Source organism: Diabrotica undecimpunctata, chromosome 1 (assembly GCF_040954645.1).
Source record: "Diabrotica undecimpunctata isolate CICGRU chromosome 1, icDiaUnde3, whole genome shotgun sequence".
Lineage (NCBI taxonomy): Eukaryota > Metazoa > Arthropoda > Insecta > Coleoptera > Chrysomelidae > Diabrotica > Diabrotica undecimpunctata.
Genome location: NC_092803.1, coordinates 9,304,836 through 9,326,166, shown reverse-complemented (window position 1 = coordinate 9,326,166; position 21,331 = coordinate 9,304,836). Strand labels below are relative to the sequence as shown.

Below are 21,331 nucleotides of genomic sequence, written 5' to 3'. Positions count from 1 at the left end.
TTTGTTAAAGGTAATTCCTCGATGTCCAAATGTATTTTATTAATAAAAAAATTAATAAAATTTATAAATTAGTGCAAAAAAACTGCTTTTTTGCAAATATCTCCGAAAATTATTTATCAATTTTAATTTAAAAAACGGAAAAATAAATATATTCTTGATATAAAAAAATGATATAAATTATATTGTTTATGTAAAATATAAGGGAAAAAACTTTTAGACAAAAAATCAAATTGTGACCATAAATTATTGTTTAAAAAAAAAACGCAATGTAAAAATACAAGTACTTTTTCATCTATTCGTCATCTAGTAACCCCCACCTATGTCTTAAAAGCTTCAGATATCTGCGAAAAATTTTGCCGTGGAATCGATGATTTTTGCATAACCAGACTGGGCTACTTGGACAATTTGATGGTAAACTTCCCACTTTAATTTCTTAAATCTCTATCAGAGTATCAGCAGAGTATGGGGCGGTTGGGCCAGACAGTGTGACGTCATCCAATATCGGTAAGCATTGGATCTACATTACCGACCAACCGTCACCGAAACCATATAAGGAAGGGGCCAACAAACACGTAGACACAAAAAACAAAGATGGCGACGTATTGCTAAAAGCACACTTAGCTTGTAACGTCTAAACGGCTCAACGTGCAACAACGTGCAATCCGAATTATTGACTCAGCAGAATATCGCGTCAGCTGCAAACCCTTGTTTAAGAGCGTAGACGCAAAATTTCGGGTCAATGCTTTTTAAATGCATTCATTTTTTTCGAATCCTGAGAAAACTAATAAGTATTTTTGAAAATTTTAAACGCAGAATAAAAGAATACATTATTACTGAGGGCCGAAAGTCCCTGAAAACTTCTATAATGTTTATTTTAATAAGTTACAGGGGTGAAAAAAAAAAGAGAAAATTTAGTGTGATTTTTAATTTCAAATATCTCATTCAAAAAAATTTTTTGTTTATTCTAAGGGACTTTCGGCCCTCGGTAATAATGTAATCTTCTATTATGTGTTTAAATTTTTCAAAAATATTTGTTAGTTTTCTCAGGATTCGAAAAAAATGAATGCATTTAAAAAGCATTGGCCCGAAATTTTGCGCCTACGCTCTTATTAAAGAATATGGCATTCTTCCTTTACCTTCAATATATATATTTATATATATATATATATATATATATATATATATATATATATATATATATATATATATATATATATATATATATATATATTGTTGTACTTTTGAATGTCCATAAGCAATAAAAAACCGATATACAAATTTTATTACTTAAATAAAAATTAAAATTATTGATATTTCATAAAGACACGGGCATATGAATTTTCAAACATCCTGTATAAGACAAAATATGTATTTTAAGTTGTTCGAAGAATTGTTCATTAGGCCTCAGAGACAAGACTTTCAAATATTATCGATAAGAAATTTAAATAAGTCGATTATTGTGGAATGGTTTTACCCGGAATAAAAGTGTATATAGAAAGTGTTGAACAATAGACCGGGATTTGCGGTGGTTTTCTCCCCGAAAGATTATATCGGTAAAAGTTTATTAACAAAAGACATTGAATTGAGAAACAGGTATCGTTTGTAGCTATTAGTAAGAAATATTTGTAAAGCAGATAGATTTAGTTAGAATAATTAAAGAAGTTTGTTTTCTGGAATAACCCGAATGACGTTTTATAGAGAGAGTTGGGTGGTAACGATATACGTCACAAGAGGTGGATGATTTTTATTGGTCAATTTTTGAATGCAAGGAGGTTGATTTTGGCTATGAGATAGGAGAGAGAAAAAAAGGTTAGTTAGTCAGTTTTCGTCGTCCAAGAAGGAAGGAGCTTTGTGATTTGTGTTTGTTTGAAGTCCCGAAGACGTAATTTACCGGGTGTGTTTATTTGCGGTGTAAAAGCTGACCAGTGTGAGGAACGGGGTACAGAGAGATAGAAAACCAAAGGGCATAAGAATATTAATAGCAGACGAAGCCGGAAACATTTGGAGATACAAGGACAGATAGGAGAAAGGTGTACGTCATCTGGACCACAATAGGAGCAGAAGCAGAGAAAGGATTTTTTTGTTGTGGCGTGGCCATAGAATTGCAACGGCAGAGAAGGAAAGGTCAGTCAAATTTCATTAGAACCGGAGTGTGATTTTCATTTATTAATTAAATAAATTGAATAAATAATAGAGACAGTTAATTTTGCGATCACTTAAAAAAAAGGAATTATAAAAAGACCTTAGTTATAACACATATTAAAAATCAATGTAAAATAACATTTGGGTCCATGATAGAAAACAACTTCTCATATATTTAAAGTTAGTATATTGCAAATATTACAGGATTGATTGTTATATAAAATTTCATTAAAATAAAGGACATCTCACATATAGTTCAGTTGAAATTCTATGTATTTTATTCAGGTCATATTACCTATCCCGATTAGGACGCCAATTGGAAAATATTTTGAATCCACGATCAAAGGTAAATCGTACAATTTAAATAGCCTGAGATTGTAATTAATTAATGCTGATTTATTGTGATTAATTGGAGAGTAGTTCATTTAATAAATATAGACAGGATTTTTCCTAAGTAAGCAATATAATACAATTTAAATAGCATAACAATATATATATATATCTATATTTGAAAGTTTGTTTACTGTTCATAATAATATACAAGATGTAAAAACACATGATCATCAACATCAGACATTATACCATATTCCAGATTGTGTGTTACACTTAATACAATAGATAATAATCTGTATAATTGTTTTTTAAACTTGAACAAAAATATTGATATTAAGGCAATGAATTCTAAACAACTTTATAAATTAGCAAAACACTTTTTGCTGGAACACTGTTTCTATAGTATACAGGAATTTGTTTGTTTGAGCTCCTAGTGTGGGCGTTTTTATGAAAACTATTTTACACCTAACTGAATTGTTTTTTTATATTTTTATATGTCTATTTTTTACTGTATATGTTATAATTATGTGCTCTTGTATTATTTCTTAGTAATTTCCTATGTATACATAAGTGACTTATTTATATTGTGACATGACATGTAGTGTTTACTATGTAAAAATTGTCAATAAACGTATCTATCTATCTATACCAATTAGAACATACGTGTCTTATACATTGTTTTTATTTCAGGAATGATCCACAGTTCTGGTCTAGTCAAACGGAAACACATCATTGCCGGAGACGATGCCAAAGTTGTTGCAAGATTAAAGAACGCCGGTGCCATTCCTATTGCTTTGACCAATGTTTCCGAACTTTGTATGTGGTGGGAAAGTGCCAACAACGTCCACGGACGATCCAACAATCCCTACGACGTTAATCGCATCGTCGGCGGATCATCTGGTGGAGAAGGGTGTGCCCAGGCGGCTGCCATAACTGCCTTTGGTAAGATCTGTATTCACTAGCAAATGTTAATAGCTCAAAAGTAATGGTCATATGTAATTTAGAATTAGGTACAGTGCCTACGCGATTTTATTATCTCTTTCTAAATATTCTGCTATTGCAAGACTTAGAGATAAATATAATTTTGGTTATTAACAAAAATAGTATTGAAATGAAATAGTGCCCCTCCATAATAATTAGGCCAGTGTTAACATACGGGTCAGAAACGTGGTCACTTACATAGAACGACCAAGAATTGCTTAAACGTTTCGAGAGAAAAATTCTAAGGAAAATATATGGAGGAGTCCAAGAACAGGATTTGTGGCGTAGGCGCTACAACTTTGAGTTATACAGAAGTTTTGGGGAACCTGACGTTGTAAAATGTATTAAATTAGCACGCCTTCAATGGATAGGACATGTAATTAGGCGAGATGAAGATGCAACGATCAGAAAAATTTTCGACCGAAGAGAACCAGTGGGAAGACGAGCCAGAGGAAGACCAAAACTTAGGTATCAAGATAACATAGAGGATGATCTAAAATCCATCGGAGTTAAAGCATGGAGAAGAGTTGCCAGAGACAGGAGCGAATGGAAGATTGTTCTGAAAAAGGCTTTGGCTCATAACGAGCTGTAATGCCACTGATGATGAGGAACTCAGTGGTAAACTTTCACATTATTATTCTGTTTAATTAATAGTTTTCATTACGTTATAAAATATTTTTGCGCTTTTATTTTTCTTCTCCAAAATTTAATTTTCTTATCAATCTAACGTTGGGCCAACTGATATGGGAAGAGGCTCGTATATGCCAGTCGTATTTATCTTACTTACCTGGTAAAAAATCATGTAAGAAGATTTTGAATATGTAAACCATTTATAAAATTAATAAATACTTTCAAATTATTTCCAGGAATTGGATCTGATATTGGCGGATCCATCCGTATGCCATCATTCTTCAACGGCATCTTCGGGCACAAACCATCGCCCGGTGTAGTGCCCAACCACGGCCAGTATCCAGAACCAGTAACGGAAGAACAGAATCGCTTCCTGGGCCTCGGTCCAATGTGTCGCCGAGCCGAGGACCTACTACCTCTTCTCAAAGTGATCTCGGGACCAGAGAGCAGCAAGTTGAAATTGGATGAACCGGTGGACGTGAAAAAGCTCAAGTGGTTCTATCAGGACAATGATAGTGGGTCTTTCATGGTGTCCCCTGTATCTAGGGAGATACGAGAATTGTTTATTAAGATTAGTCAACATTTAGATAAGGCGTATAATATTAAAGCTACTAAGGTATGTATAAATATTACAGTTTTAGGGTATTTTATTGCGAGAAACGGTATTAGAAATATATACAGTGATGAGTGCCTTAAGAACCGGCAAAATAACGCAAAAGATAGAAAATATAAAACGTTGTGAAATAAAAAGAGATGAAAGTAGTAGAGGTGGGAAATAATCGGTAGAAACCTTTAATTAACATTATAAATCGAGACGTTAGCTTCGAGCTAAATCACCTCGGTCATAATTATTATGTGTAACGTATGTGTGACGTATTTCCATTTTTTAATTTCACATAAAGTAAAAACTGATTGACCACAATAAAGCAAAAATGTGAATAAAATAATTTAATTAATAGTAATTATTTAATCTAAAGTTTTAAATTATTAATCAAGAATAATTTCTACTATGATGTGAGGATTTCATACTCTTGTCACGGAATAATCACTATCCTTCGTGGATTAGTGGTAAGAACTCGACACAGACGTCGCAGACGATTAGAGTTCAAAACCCACATGTGGTTTTCTTTTTTTTTTTTTTTAATAATTTGAAATTATACAGAGATCGTTTTGCTTAAGTAAAATTCTACAAAATTAAAAAAAATATTGTAAATAAACGTATTTACAATATGTTCAAATAAGCCTTCATTAGCAGCAGAACAATAACCCAAACTGTCACTAAAGAAATATAAAAGTTTGATGGATCAGAGTTCAAGTCACGATGTTCTCATGCAGGTGCTCAGGGTTCAAATCCCACATGAAAGTTTTACTTTTTTAAAAATTTGAAATTATGCAGATATTATATCGTTTTGCTTTAAATCACTAGACATTTATTTCAGTTTTTATTAGAAGTGTTTATAGTAAAACATGAAAATCTTATTCAAAAAACAATGTCGTACTTTCGAAAATAAAGTAATAATTCTTCAAACATAAAAGAACGTTCTAAATAAATGTACTTCCAAAAATATTTAAATAGGTAGAAATTCTATAAAAATAAAAAAAATTATTCTAATGAAATGTATTTACAATAAATGTTCGAATAAGCCTCCATTAGCAGCAGAACAATAACCCAATCTATTATAAAAGTTTCGTCTAACATTAGTTAATGTTTCTGGACTAATACCTCTCATTGAATCCGAGATCTTTTCTCTTAATTCTTGGAGAGAATTAGGCCTATCGTCTTCAATTCCATATAGCTTGGACTTGATATATCCCCACATAAAAAAATCACAAGGTGCAAGATCAGGTGATCTTGCAGGCCAAAAAATATCTCCGTGGCCACTAATCAATCGATTAGGAAAAGTCGCACTGAGATATTCACTGACGATGCGAGAATTATGTGCGGGACAACCATCGTGTTGAAACCATATGGAATCGAAAGGTATTGGTAAATTACGAAGGGTTGGGACAATTTGATTTTGCAGAAGTTCCAAGTATTTCCGCCCAGTCAACATACCGTTGGTCAACATACGTCAAGTTCGTTGGATTTATGAAGTTTATAGGGACGGTATCCATGTCTTTTCAAAATTTTACCTACTCTAAATCTTGAAATTCCATATTGTTCTCCGAGACGAGATGTTGATTGGGTAGGATTTTGCTCAATACTTGCACAAATTAAAGTGTCCCTTAGTTCCAAATCTGGATTTACCTCCCTTCGTCTACGAACTCCTCTTGGAGTGAACACGGATCCATAAGTAAAAAAAATACGTATAATAGACTGAATTGTTGATCGTGCTGGAGCCGGCCTATTTGGAAACATATTTACAAATTGTTGTCTAATCATGTCTGATAATCCATTCACATGCCAGACAACAATTTGCACTTTTTCCTCGACCGTTAAAACCATTTTCACGAATTGTTTTTTCAATAAAAAGTTTCTGTTTACCGTGCAAAAACACTTCTCGGTATGTTATTATTTTTGATGGGTTGATGATTTGGTTAGCTGTAAAGCAGGCAGCTGTTCGCGCGCATCCATTACAATGTTGTTAATTGTTTTGAAAATCATTACCTGTACAGAGGAATTTATATTAACACTGAGAATTTAGTGATGGATTTGGCATTAAACAGTCTTAACCGGATTATTTTGCAATCACAACTGAAGACTGTAAAACTGAAATTGAATTATTTTGTATTTCTATTTTTTAACATTGGAATAAGAATAAATTGTAAATAATGAGTTTTTCGAAAACTTTTTACCTAATATGTATCATATTTTCTATTATTTTTTGATTGAATAAAACAAAAATTTTATCCTTGGTATGAATTGAACCTCCAATCTTCTTGTCACTAGACCACGTCTGTAACCATTACGCCAATTCTACACACAATAATTATTTTCGGATTGAACATACCTACCTTTAGTTTAATCAAATATTTCAGTTAAGTTATTTTTATTATTAAATAAACTTAAAGATTTATAATTTAAAATCGCTAATAATTAATGTTTTTTACTATAATATATCTTAATTTATTCAATCATTTATTCTAACATCAGAAATTATTGAAATAAAATATTTTCGAGGTCATCCGTATAATTATGACTGAAGTGAAATAGCCACGTAAGGAACTAGCTTTATCTCATACTATCTCACAACTTAATCTGTCTTCTATCCTTTCCGCTATTTTGCCGGGTGGTAAGGCACTCATCACTGTATAACAGCCAGAAATAATTTTGATTGTTTTGAGATGTAGAAGACCTGTAGTAAGCTAATAGTACTCAGTGATTTGTCATTGCCTTCCTAGAGAAGACCTAAGAATCTGTTTTGGTTTTCAGTTTGTATTGGTAGTCGGCACAACATGCAGATAAGCTCACTCATGAGTTACTGAGACAGCACAGTCAGTTATAAACTGTCTTTTTCCTATTTCATTGTAATAGAAGAGGTTTCCGAGATGTTTTGTGGATTAGAACATTATTTACACTCCCTTCTATTTAATTTTGGTTTTCTTTGTTATTGTTTTCAGAAGGTTCGAGACTCATGTCGTCTTGTGTTTTTCCCAGCTAATCTGCTACATTTATACCTCCTTCTTTAATATACCAGTAATATTTTCCCTATTTTTAGGTAAACTATAAAAAATTCGCCAAGAGCGGAGCTATGTGGTTCGCCAACATGAAATCGCCCAACGGACCATCATTCGAACAACACCTCGCCGACATGGAAGGATCAATTAACCCGTGGTGGGAACTCGTCAAGTGGGTATTCCAAATGTCCGAACACACTTTTATCGGCATCGTTACGTGTCTGGCCGAAAAGGGAGGATGCCAGTATGGGGATGACAAATATCATTATTTGGTACAAGTAAGTGAATGTTTTTTTTTGTTATTATTAATAAATAAACATATATTGCTGGACATTTTTGAAATATTCGGAAGGATCTACGTGTTAGATGGTTTAGTGCCTACAGACTATTTCTTTATCTAAGTTTATTATCCACTGATAACTAACATGGATATTTAACTTGGGAAAAAATCACTACAGGAGTTAATGGCTCTTCATCTCTCATTCCATCCCATTAGTTGCCTGTTGCCTCTTACGTTAATTAGTGACCTTAGCAGTATTCTTTATGGCTGTAGGAACCTGTGCTGTCGTTAACGGCCGTTTATAGATTAATAATCTGCAATGATTTCTATTTTAATTCGCAAGCTCCAGAATCTCAGTTTGATGAGCTATCTCACAGTACTTGGAGCCTGCTTCCTCTCCTCTTAGGGCTTCCCCCAAGGTGGCCCTTGGCTCGCTCTGGTTTCACTAATTGCATATCATGATAACACTATACGCAATTTCGTTACTCAAAAACCCGATCTGACCTGCAACCAGTAAAACCTGACCTTGTCCTTTGAGTTTGGTTTGCTAGTATCTTGAGGGCTGCCTAACTGTCCGAACAGATACATAGAGAACCCTCCTGCCGCTTCACCACTATACGCTACCGCCAGGATCAACAAACAAACCTCATGGAAAATCCCTCTGAAATACTTAGTGTTAGCAGTAGGTAATATATATAATAGATAAAGAAATAGTCTCTAAACGCTTCGGTGTGGCATGCCCACTTTTATTACTTAAAAAATGAAAAAAGAATATTTTAAACTAAATTAAAACACTGTATTTCCATTAGACTTTCTTAATTTTGCATTTTTTTAACAGTGTTTGTATAAAATATTTTTTATTGAGCGACAATATTTCTGTTCTGTTTCATAGGAACGTAACAACCTCCGTCGAGAACTCCTAGACCTCCTTGGCGACGACGGAGTCTTCCTCTACCCCACGCACCCCACAGCGGCCCCCTACCACAACGAACCACTAGTGAAGCCTTTCAATTTTTCCTACACGGCTGTGATAAACGTACTCGGTCTGCCAGCCACTCACTGCCCAATGGGTTTGGACAAGCAGGGCTTGCCCATCGGCGTGCAAGTGGTGGCCGCCGACGGAAACGACAGATTATGCCTGGCAGTGGCGAGAGAGATCGAGAAAGCTTTCGGAGGTTGGGTTCCTCCTGCTATTAAGGCTTGAAGGAGGTAGTCAAAGAGTAAGAAAAGCTGTCAGAGTGGTGGTAACTAACAAAATCCTTCGGTGAACGTTGCATTTATTCAGAAAAACATTTTACAAATTTGGATGCACCTGAGTTACTGCTATTGTTAATTTTCACTCTTATTTTACCAGTGTTAATTGTATCAGCCATCCTAGTTTTTCCAGGACGTATAATTCGAGTTTTAAAATAATTTCCTTTAAATGATAAAATATATAACATGTGGATAACATGTTTAAATACCTAATTTCGTGAAAAAAACAGTATTCTAGTAATTTTACGCTTAATTTTCGAATTTTCTTGTCAATCACTATATACATCACATTTTTTCGCAGCAAATTATCAATACAACCTATTAGTGATGTAATTTGCTAAGATCAAATCACCTAAATAAATTGTTATTCAATATTTTGTTATTTTGATCTTAATAGTTCGTATTGCCTCTGTATAAACTTAACTGTACGTTGGAAGATAAGAAGCCAAAGAAGAGAAGGTTGCACTGTCTCACCTTGTTGTATACTGTAGACTGTTTAATTTCTCGTTCGTTTCGGTTTATTTTTGTTTGAAATATTTACTTTTAGAGCAATTTTTCAGCTTGTCATATTCTCCATGTTTGAGATTATTCAATTTTTGAGGCATTTGTTTTTTATCAACTATTTCAGCGAGCAAGCAAGACTTACTTTTTTGTACAAATTTCTAAAATCCGGCTCGGAGGACCATGTGTGATGTTTCATCTGTTTCAAATTCTGTTTCATCATTTATATTGCTTTTATTAGATTGTCTCGTATTCTTAAGACTGTTACATTTAATCATATCTTCCTCTCTGTCCGTAAAGGATGCAAGTTCAGATCAGTGCCGGATCTAGCTTGCGAAACTTTCATTGAAACACCAACCAAAAGATATAAATAATAACTTTTATGCATTAAGTTCTCTTAATTTTCACAACTTACGGCTTTATTGGGTTTAATTTGGCTATCTGTGGTTTGAGTTTCATATCAGCTAATATTTTTTTGTTTCAACAATTTTTTCTTTAATTTTGGACATTTTTGGGGGATTTCTCTATTTTCCCCTTTCGTTTATCCGCCCTGGTTCAGATTGAAGTTCGGTCAATTCAATGAAGTTCGAGGATATACCAAAATTGATCCTCTAATTGAGGGCTTTAATTTGGCAAACACTTTCATCTTAAATGACGAGTATATTTATTTTACTATAAGTTGATGTACTAATACTAACACTGTTGAAATGAATTGACTTAGGTCGTTCTAATCACAGGCCTCGGTAAAATCTGTGTTCTCAAATATAGTTTGGTGTCCTTACGGGTATATTTTACATATTTATTGATAAATCTACAGATATACTATTTAAATAAAAAAAATAATTTTGTTGAGTGATTGCCACATGATGAATAAGATTATTCATAATTTTTCATTACAGATTTTTGCCAATTTATGTTCCAGCGTACAAATTACTTTACAGAGTGTCAATATTGTTTTTCTACAAATTTTAGGTAAAAAGAGTACCCCACTCTGGCGGCGCATTTTCGGAACAGGCCTAATGCTATGTGATTTAAAAAAAATCCAGTGATAGGCATGAGATTTTACTGAACTTTTTATATGTGTACATTTATTTTAAAAGTTTATATATAAACACGTTTATATTTATTATTTTTGCTAATAAACTGTGTATTTATTATACAAATAAATTTTTATAGACGTTAGTAAAAATGTTGTTCTGTTTATTATTAGGGCTATTGTTAATGTTTCGAACATTTGGTTAATATTTAAGTGAGTCACCGACTTTAATATTATATAGAGGTGTAATATTTATGGGCTATTGTAAAACATATTACAGACTGCATTTTAAGAAGGTGAATAACCGCTACCTACTTGTACTACTATTTTAATCGAAAAATTTATGACACAATTATTGTCATTCCTGAGGCTGGTAGATAAATGGGAGAAAAATGTATTTTTTTAGTGCGCGTGTATTTTTTCCATGTATACTATTTCCAAAACTTGTCCAATGTGCTTTTTCTACTTTTGTGGCAACCAGAAGTAAAACTTCCCGAATCATCATCAATTTTTTGGTAAATTGTACGTTTGGCTGTACTAATTTACCGGACGGACTGACGGACGGACCTCGTAAAATTGAAGGATCGATTTTTTAAAATTTTTATTCCGATTAAATGACTCTATTTACCAAATTTTTCGTTAAAATCAACCTTAGAGGAAGACAAATACTTCAGGTATGTACAAGTGACAAATAGTAATGTATATGGCGTTATACAGGGTTGCCAAAGCAAAAGATCACGTGCAATGGTGTCAATATTGCTGCTATATGTAAAATAAAACTTGATTTGACTTGATTGTGGTGCTAGATTTGGTATTCTTTTGCAAATATTTGAAACGAAATTGACGTAAGATATTCTAAACGGTGGATTTCTTCACTTTAGTAAATAAACTGAAATTAAGCCTTGAGATCAATAGCTGACAGCTTGCAGGCAACGTTACAAAAACACCTACAATCTTAAAATCGAACAAACCCAAGGCCTAGTACTATAATAAGAAAAGGAAACTAAAATTATATAGATATTTTGTACCTATTTTGAAGAAAAAAAATTAATTAGATATTTCCTTCTAGTCCAGTAACGTAGAGTCTACGATTCATCTACTCCACGCCAATTTCTGATATTGTGTAGTCATGAGTTCTAGTTTTGCCCAGCTTACCACAGTCTATTTTGCGTTGCAGTAATATGACGAACATCTCAGCAAGCTACTTTCCTGCTCTTTTCAAGACGTGCTCGTTGGTACCGTGCTTTGTTAAAACAAACAGGTTTTACAAAAACTAAATTAAAATTTAATTTGATCACACAACCCAACCCACAACATGGGACTGCATAAGAATTCCATATTATGTCTATAGTTGCCGTAAATCAATTAAACCGGGTTCATTTTTCTATGCACAAAATTTCACTGAACAGCACTGGTTCCGTTTAAAATATGGCTGATTCCGTCTGCATGAACGAGATGCGCGTACTTATCTTGACAAGCAGAGTGGGCATTCTGATTGTTTTATTATTCTGTGACACCGCAGTGCTGGAATAAATGTTTTAAATTTTTTTGAATACTATTAGGTACTGTTTTATTATGTTAGGTACACACCTTTTCCCATTAAATATTAGAATTTCAAGTACATTTCTGCAGTATCAGTTTTTTCCGAAATGTGGAAGAAATTGTAATATTTCTTGAAAAAGTTGTCACCTAAGTTAACAGTGGCGTCATCTTTTAGAAAATTTAAAAACCAATTTGTCCGGCACAACGGGGTTTTTATGAAAGAATATAAAACTACTAAGTCTCTTCTCTGTCCAGCCTTAAGTAATCCAACTTTGGACATAGGCCTCCCCCAAATCAATCCAGTGTTTTCTATATTGCGCCACTTGCTTCCAGTTGTGTCCTCCGATCTTCTTAATGTCATCAGCCAATCTCATTTGTGGTCTTTCTATGCTTCTCTTTCCTAACCATGGTCTTCATTGTTGTATTTCGTGGTTCCATCTTTTATCCTTCAGTCGGGCATTGTGTCCTGCGAAGCTCTATTTTAATTTGGCAGCGTGTTCTCCTGCGTCTTGTTCAAACAGCGACAGCTCGCATAAACGGAAAATCAACAGAAAAATGTAAAATACAAAGAGGTGTCAGACAGGGTTGTATACTATCCCCACTGTTATTTAATTTATATTCAGATAGAATATTTAAAGAAGCGCTGCATAATTTGGAATGGGACGTGAAAGTTAATGGAATTCTGATAAATACAATCAGATATGCAGACGATACAGTTATTTTAAGTGATGACATGAATGGATTACAATGCCTTTTAAATGCCATTGATACAGTGAGAAGAGAGTTTGGCCTAAACATAAACTGTTCAAAAACAAAACACATGGTGTTTAGCCGTTTAGTACATCAAGATGCACGATTATATGTTGATGGTCATATAATTCAAAGAGTGTCCAGTTTTAATTATCTTGGTTGCCATATTACTGAACAACTAGATCCAGATCAAGAGATAAAACGTAGAATCGAGATAGCCCGCACGACATTTTTAAAAATGAAGTTATTCTTCTGTAATGATAACTTGCAACTTAAACTTCGAAAGCGCATGGTTAAATGCTACATTTGGTCAGTCCTCTTATACGGTGTCGAAGCATGGACATTAAAAAGATCCACCATTAAACGTCTGGAGGCCTTTGAAATGTGGCTGCACAGGCGTATACTAAAATTCCATGGACGGCTATGCTGACAAATGTGGCAGTCCTTGAGAGAGCAAATGCTGCTCGCGAGCTGCTTGATAACATCAAATGTAGAAAGATGGCCTATTTTGGACACGTAGTAAGGGGAGACCGATATAATATTCTTCAACTTATTATGATGGGTAAAATCGAAGGACGGAGAGGAATTGGTAGAAAGCATTCCTCTTGGTTGAAGAATATCAGGGAGTGGACAGGAATGAGGAAAGCTGGGAGAATAGCTCAAGACAGAGACAGTTTCGCCATGTTAATCGCCAACGTCAAGGGGACTTGATAGGGCACGTTAAGAAGAAGAACTTTTAGGATTTCGTTCTTTTCTCTTATTTCTTTTCCATCTTTATTTTTCACTGAGATTATTATAGGCTTGCCTAAGTTTGATCTCAAACATTTCAGGCCTCGGTTCTTTTCTATTATTTTTTCTACCTTGTTTTCAGTGTAGATCCTTAAAAATCTTCCTCTACTCCCTTCTTTATTTGTTTATTTAATTCTTTGAAACCATCGGTGTTTCGCTTTCCTTCGCTTAGAAATGTGCGTCTCCTTTCCATCAACCGTTTTGTTCCATCACTTGTTCTGTCTTATTTATTTTTCGTTTTCTTTGCAACAGTCAGTTCTGCTTTCAAGAGCTTTCGTTGCATTTCTTTATTAATTGTGTTCATGTCGGAATATTCTTGTTGATAATGTAGATTTCTCTGTACTCATCCCCCTTCTGTCGCATCTTATTTTTATCTATCTGATTACAATAATTATAAGGCCTGTTTTTACTGGTTTTCGTCTGTTTAACAGAAATCCCTGCTCTTAAAAGGCGATAATCTCTGCCAGTTGTGAATCGATTGAGAGCAGTTATATCTTCAAAAATGTCTTTGTCCCACACAAGAAGTAATCGATCTCGTTTTTCGTCTTTTTATCGGGAGATATCCACGTCCATTTTCGGTTTGCTGGTTTCTTGAAGTGTGTGTTCATGGCATATAAATTTTGTTGTTCTAAGAAGTTATATAATTTTTCTCCTCTTTCGTTTCGTGTGCCATAACCATGCATCCCTATTTTAGTTTCAGTATTTTCTTCTTTTTTACCTAATTTTGTATTTTTTTCTTTTTTACCTAAAACTACTAAGTATTTAATAATAATTATTATAATAATAAATTACTGAATCATATAAATGTCGAAATTAACTTTGTAACTTGACTTTTATTTTACTTATTTATTTTCATGCGTTAATCCACTTTTGACTTTGTAAGAGGGGTTGCTAGTTAGTAGTAAACCAAATTTTAACATGTCAACTTTATTTGTCAGTCAAATTTGACTGTGACTACTACTCCCACATAAGGTACAATAAACTAATAACACATTATTTATCAATTGTGACCGATTTATGTATTTAATTTCATATATTAATGTTATTCGAATAAACTAAATAGATTTTCAATGTCTCTCCTAAAAATGCAACATCCTGTAGATATACAAAGAGAAAACTTGTCATAAGGAATATATAGTTACGATAAAATATGCTTTTCTGGTTTTATATGTTTTACATTTTGGGCTACTGCATTTGACCAAACGTACAGGTGATGTATTTAGAAATATAATAAAGAATAAAGACTTTGGAGATAACATTGTGTGATTGCACTTTATGTAATAACTGTTGTATGTGATTGTAACCCCACTATTATTGTGTATATTACGTGCCTCCCTGGTAGATTTAGGAATACGAGGAAGAACTGATAAATCATTTACCAAACTGTCAAGAATGTTTAAACCAATATACTTACTATCTATTTTTGTTTATCGTTGAAGGTTTTAACTATAAAAGACAAATTATCGAAAACCAAAACATATTTTGAATTATTATTGTGGAAATACAACTAATACGTAGTTAAAATCATAAAAAAAAACAAATAGGCAAATTCGACAGAACATCGAAAAGTTTTGTAATTTATACTCCAATCTTGATAAATGCAAGTCAAACCTGGACAATCTAGGAAAATTAAATCTAGGTATGGCCTAGTTGAACCCGTTAATCGTTTTAAATAATGGAAGGATGTAAAAAATGACGTTCTTTTTGAAGAAATCTAGAAAATACATTTAAAAGAAATGTTTATTTGTTATAAAACCTTATTGAATACAAAAATAAACAACTCTTTTATGATAAAAGTCAGCTTGGAACCAAAAAAATACAATACTTTTTATTAAACATTGAAAAAAACTACACCATTCTATCTTTTGTTTTTAACAGCACAATTCACAAATAAAAAAAAATGTCGTTTTTTATCACGTAACCATACGTGCACAGTTGCTGTGTGCCCTTTTTTACAAAAGCAACACTGAAACCATACTTTACGTTTTTATTTTGGGTACAGGTGTGTTCAGTCATCATCATCGTACTCGGAAAATGCTTCTTTTTCTGAATCAGATTCGAATTATTGTATAAAACTTTTTGGTTGCGCGCTTTTGTTCCTTGGTGGGATAGTTTCCTCCGGATCTTCTTTGATTTTGATGTTACCTTGTTTTTTATTTCGATCCCCGTCTTAGTAGATTAAGATTCAGTGGAGAGTTCTCTTCAAAATTTACTGATTTCACTTACTGATTTCTTGGTCGTACTCCGTCTTCATGTGCGGTGTGGTCTTGGGAAGAGCAATGCAATGTTTGTCTTAGCAAACAAAATTGCCTCTAAATATTTGTGACTGGAGTGACCGTGGACAATTAACAAAATTTTATGAGACTTGCCTTAATGCTTTTGGAAAAGATTCTTCCTAGGCAAAGTTAGTGCCTGTGGGACACCAATACAATAGTTTCTGTTTCAGGGCATTTCATACTACTGTAACATTCGAAACCTTTTTCGCTCTAGTGCAAACTGCTGTGCCGAACCATTTTTAAGGTCCATGCGTTAAGACAATGCAGACTCATCAGCATTAAAAATCCTGGTTGGATGTATATTTTCGCTTTCAATGGTGCTTTTTAATATTTTAAAAAATTAGGCGACTTAAGGCCTATTTAGTTGGTTCTGGTTTTCGAAGGAAAAGGTCAGGATTTCGGTAATGAAATCCTCTAAGTCAATATCTTCGTGCTACTTTTTTGTTATTATTGAACTGATGTTCTAATTTATTCTTCATTGCTAATGAGATAGTTATAAAACGTATATTCTTGTTAACCCGAAAAATCCTGGTTCTAAAAACTTTGAATACTCTACCAGTTGGCGTTCGACTTCTGGGGGAAATTTTTTGTGTTTTCTTGGTATTTTCTCTCCTAATTTCAAGTTTTTATTTTTTTAACGTTACCTGAGGTATGTTATAAACTAGATTGGTAAGTTTAGGAACAAGTACTATCAAAAATACTTTTTATGTAGAAAACTACCCATTAAGAACATGCATTTAGAAATTCAGCTACATCGTGTCAAGATTTTCGCTTACCTTCAGTGACACTGACTGAATAAAGTTTTAACTCACATAAAAGTAGAAAACTATCAATCAAAGCTAACTGTGATACATTTTCCATAAAAATCCTCATCGGAAAATTTCAAATTCGTAAAATAACAATGAAACACTGCATAGACACACTAGAGATTTAATATTAATATTCAGTAATGGAATATAACCTCTGTCTGTAGATTTTGAAAAATAGAAAAATTGGATATCTTATATCCTAAAATTAATTAAAACACGGATTAAGTATGCTAATTGCCATCAAATTGTCTTTACTTGAAAGTTTTTCTTTTATAACTTTTATTTGAATATTGTTTCCAGAATATGGCCACCATGGCTGACTAAAATATAGTCCATTCGCTTAGATATCACTGTTTGCATCATTTGGGGACATATATCGATAATAAAGCGACCAATTTGTCAATCGTCTCTGGTTTATCTGCGTAGATTACCGATTTCACATACTATAGAAAAGAGTACAGCAGTATTAAATCGTACGACCTTTCACAGGTCCAAAACACTAAATTATCTGTTCATCAAATATTGTCTTCAATAAGTCGATTCTGCCAGTGCTTTCTGATTTGATGTTGGATCATTTTCTTGAAATCATAGCTGCCTTACATCCGAAAAATTATTGACCATGGCTCGAGGGTTGCAAAATCTAGTAATTTCCCCTGAGTCTTGGGATTTTTAGAGGTCCGAGAATAGATAAAATTTTACTTAGAAAACATACAGAATACAGATTTACATTTAGACATGTTCTTTTATTATACAGACACTTTATTTGGGCGTCCAAGAACGGTTCTAGAACCTCGCAGTGAAGATGTATATTTGCATTTTTTTACTGTGCACGATTTTGTAGTCCTAGAATAGTTATTCGACGTCAGATGACACTGTTATCGCTATAAACGAACACACCCACCTGTTCTGAATTTCTAGGGAGGTGTGAAGATTTCTTCTAGCAAACCGACATCTTTTTTGAAAAAGTAAACAGATATGATATCACCGGCCCATTAAGCACACACCAAACATTTTTTCTAGATTGCTTAAAGAACATCTTCAACCCAGTTTTGCTTATTATAAGCTGACCAATCCAAAAAAGTTAAATCATTAAAAACACTTCTAATAAAAAAGTCGAATCAATGACCATGTTGGCTTAGGTCCGTTCACTAAATGTACGCCATGCTCGGTGATTATGAGGCTTCAATTAATGCACGAGTTGGCTTTCGTAAACCAAGAAATCAGAAATTTCTGCAAAATCTTAAATAAAATAGATGGACTTCCATGCAGGGGCGGCTCGTGATAGTACAAGATGGTGAGGCACACTACACTTAAGGAAAATTATTATTATTATGGTTAGCTTCTCTTTGCTCCAGTCATACCCGGCTGGAATAGGTCGTTTTACGACTTTAACTATATATAATTTATCTTAATATGAATGACTTGAAAAATTCTGCTGATTGACTAAAAAATTTACGAGATCACAAGTATTACGAATATTTACATTTACCTGGGAAAGTTGTGACGAAGTGCTCGGTGCTAAATCCATTTTTCACTAAAACCGAAAATCCTGCAGACAAAAACAAACCCACCAAAATTATTAAAAAAACAATTAGAATTGCACTGCACTTATTATATAACATGTAATCTTACTGTTTTTTTAATGAAAAACAACACGAGATACGTCAAACGTGATCCTGCCGCACAAAGAGGTCAACAGGAAGTAATTTAACTACTACTTACTCTTACTACAACAATTTTGCAGAAATGTTCCAAAATGTACCAATGTTGCCAATCTGGTAAATGCATAGAAAAAAAATATTTTTTGTTAAATCGGAAAACAATAGAACAATATGTATAGTACCATCTACTAAAGGAAAATACTCTACTACAACATAACAATGTTGTTACAATTTTCAAATAAAAATCTATGTTTTATTTAAAATGTACTTTTATACCCCGAGGGAAAAAATGTAGCGAATTGGGTACCTTTGTACCCAAACGGCAACGCTGCTAATTAAAAGAACTACACCAAACCAGAGCGGCATGCCTCTCTTGTTCGGTGAAATCGTGGGCAGAAAATAAATAAATCATGTTGAATTTCGCTAGATAATAATGGAAGTTCCATGGTTAGATATTCCATTGTTATATATGATGGCAGATGGACTCATTCGATTCTTCCCCTTTGCTATGATCTACAGCAGGAACAGCTTCTTGGTTTGGTAAGTCTTCTAGGAATATGTGGATTATCATTTAAAATAAACTTAGTGCACAAACGATGAGACATTATGTCGACCATAAAACGGGCGCAATGCACTAGGCGTTTTAAGAACGGATCCATGGTTTTCGAAGTAAAAATTCGCAATTTGTAAGCAGTTCAGAAGTTAATCTAGAGGAACACAAACCAGCTAAGATTTGAAAAAATGTCTGCCATAAGAAACAGTATTGCCAACTCTAAGTTGAAAAAAAATATGCGTTTCGTTTGTTTTTTAATGGAAACATTAGGTATAAGAACTTTATTTTAATTACTCTCTATAATTTTCTTACATACAAATCAAATACAATAACTTTTTCTGTGCCTTGCTTTGATGGTCTCTAAATATCTTCAAATATTTTCACTAAACTGCCCAAAACGCCGGTTATGCAAAAGTATTTGCAGTTCATTACTTTATTAGAATTATAAAATGATTTGAAGCTAGTTTCTTGAGTAATTACTATTTAAATGGGAATAAGCCACAATTAAAGGTTAAAGTACGTTTATTGACGTTTCAATTTCGACTTCGGAAATCGTTCTCAAAATACAATTAATAATGTTTGTATTTTGAGAACGATTTCCGAAGTGGAAACTGAAACGTCAATAAACGTACTTTAATTGTGGCTTATTCCCATTTAAATAGTAATTACTATAAAATGATTTATATAAAATGTATGCAAAAAACTACCCATATCTCGTCGATTTATACGTAATTGCTAGGTCTCTTATCTCAAAGGTACCTGTAGTACTAAATGAATTTGTCTCAGCCGTCGGTATATGAAGATATGCATTTCTAATCTTGTCTTTTGCAGGCGTATATGATGAGGAAAAATCCCAAAATATGTATAAAATGGTGCTGAATGTACTAGATAGGAATATTTATATTTGGTAGATACCAATTTAGGTTCTTATATTTTTTGTAAGACAAAAAAGATATAAAAAGTTTGGTATAATTATGTTATCAGTTTGTCCTCTTTAATATATACTAACTATTAGCCAGAAACTGAGATTTTGACATAAACTCTCTACGTTATATATTTTTGTACTATATTTCTTCCTAAAGATATATGTTTACACCGAAATTTTGTATATATTATTCAAATATTGAGGTATTTGTTTTAAAATATGTAATACTGTAATTTTTAAATATACTGTGTCTTTATTATTTGTGTTTTATTATATCCATCCTTATCTCATTTCCCCTATTCTGCACCATAGTAATGGTAAAGTTGATAAATTATTATCACTACAGCTGTTTCGGCTGATTGCCTTTCTCAAGTGATCTGTTTTTGGCATGGGTTTACACTTTATAGTCTCTAATGAAATAGGTTGAGGAGGGGAGAACTGTTTGTCTCAAGCTGGTCATTCAGAATTATATCTGTGTTTTTTAATTTGTTGATTTCCATAGATTCTAACAAAGATAGCTTAAGGCCTTTATTTTGAATGTGAAGAATTTTAAATTCGTCATTAAAAGAATGATTATTATCTAGAAGGTGAAGTGCGTATGTAGAATCTGTTTTTCTATTATTGAAAGCCCTTTTATGTTCTGCTATTCGTTTATTAAAATTTCTACCAGTTTGACCAATGTAAGTTTTTGGGCAGTCGCCACATTTAAGTTTGTACACACCACTGTGTAAGTGTTTTTTATGTTGGCTCTTGTTGTTTTTAATATATTTGCCTCGGTAGAGATACGTAGACGACGTACACGATGTAGATATTTCACAGGAACTAACAGGCAACTCGACCAATTTTTATCGTATATTAATTCACTTCATAGTCATATTGAATTTACAATAGAAACAGAACAAAATCAATCCATAAATTTTTTAGATTTAAAAATTATCAGACTTAAAAACAAACATGACTTCTCCATATTTCATAAACCTACCCATACTGACACGACTATTCACAATTCATCATCCCATCCCACACAACATAAACTGGCAGCCTATCATAGTATGTTACATAGATTAACAGAAATTCCTATGTCAAAATACAATTTTGAGACAGAATTAAATATCATTAAGCAAATAGCAGTAAACAATGGATACAACGAACAAACAATTAATAAAATGTTAAATCAAAAACTACACAAGATAGCCCTGAACTTAATATTTCCACCACCAGAGAAAAAACCCAGTACCTTCTGCTCGATTA

The 21,331-nt window shown here is 33.1% G+C and overlaps 1 protein-coding gene across 1 annotated transcript in view; it reads left to right on the top strand.

Annotated features, from left to right (window-relative positions):
* The window catches only part of LOC140444531 (fatty-acid amide hydrolase 2), a 79,272-nt gene extending 58,941 nt beyond the window's left edge, over positions 1–20,331 (top strand). The window contains exons 3-6 of the mRNA XM_072536290.1: positions 3,166–3,417; positions 4,323–4,702; positions 7,746–7,982; positions 8,877–20,331. Of these exons, the coding sequence (XP_072392391.1) occupies positions 3,166–3,417; positions 4,323–4,702; positions 7,746–7,982; positions 8,877–9,188 (1,181 nt within the window). The 3' untranslated portion in view covers positions 9,189–20,331. The remainder of the gene's footprint in view (positions 1–3,165; positions 3,418–4,322; positions 4,703–7,745; positions 7,983–8,876) is intronic.
* Positions 20,332–21,331: the final 1,000 nt, after the last annotated feature.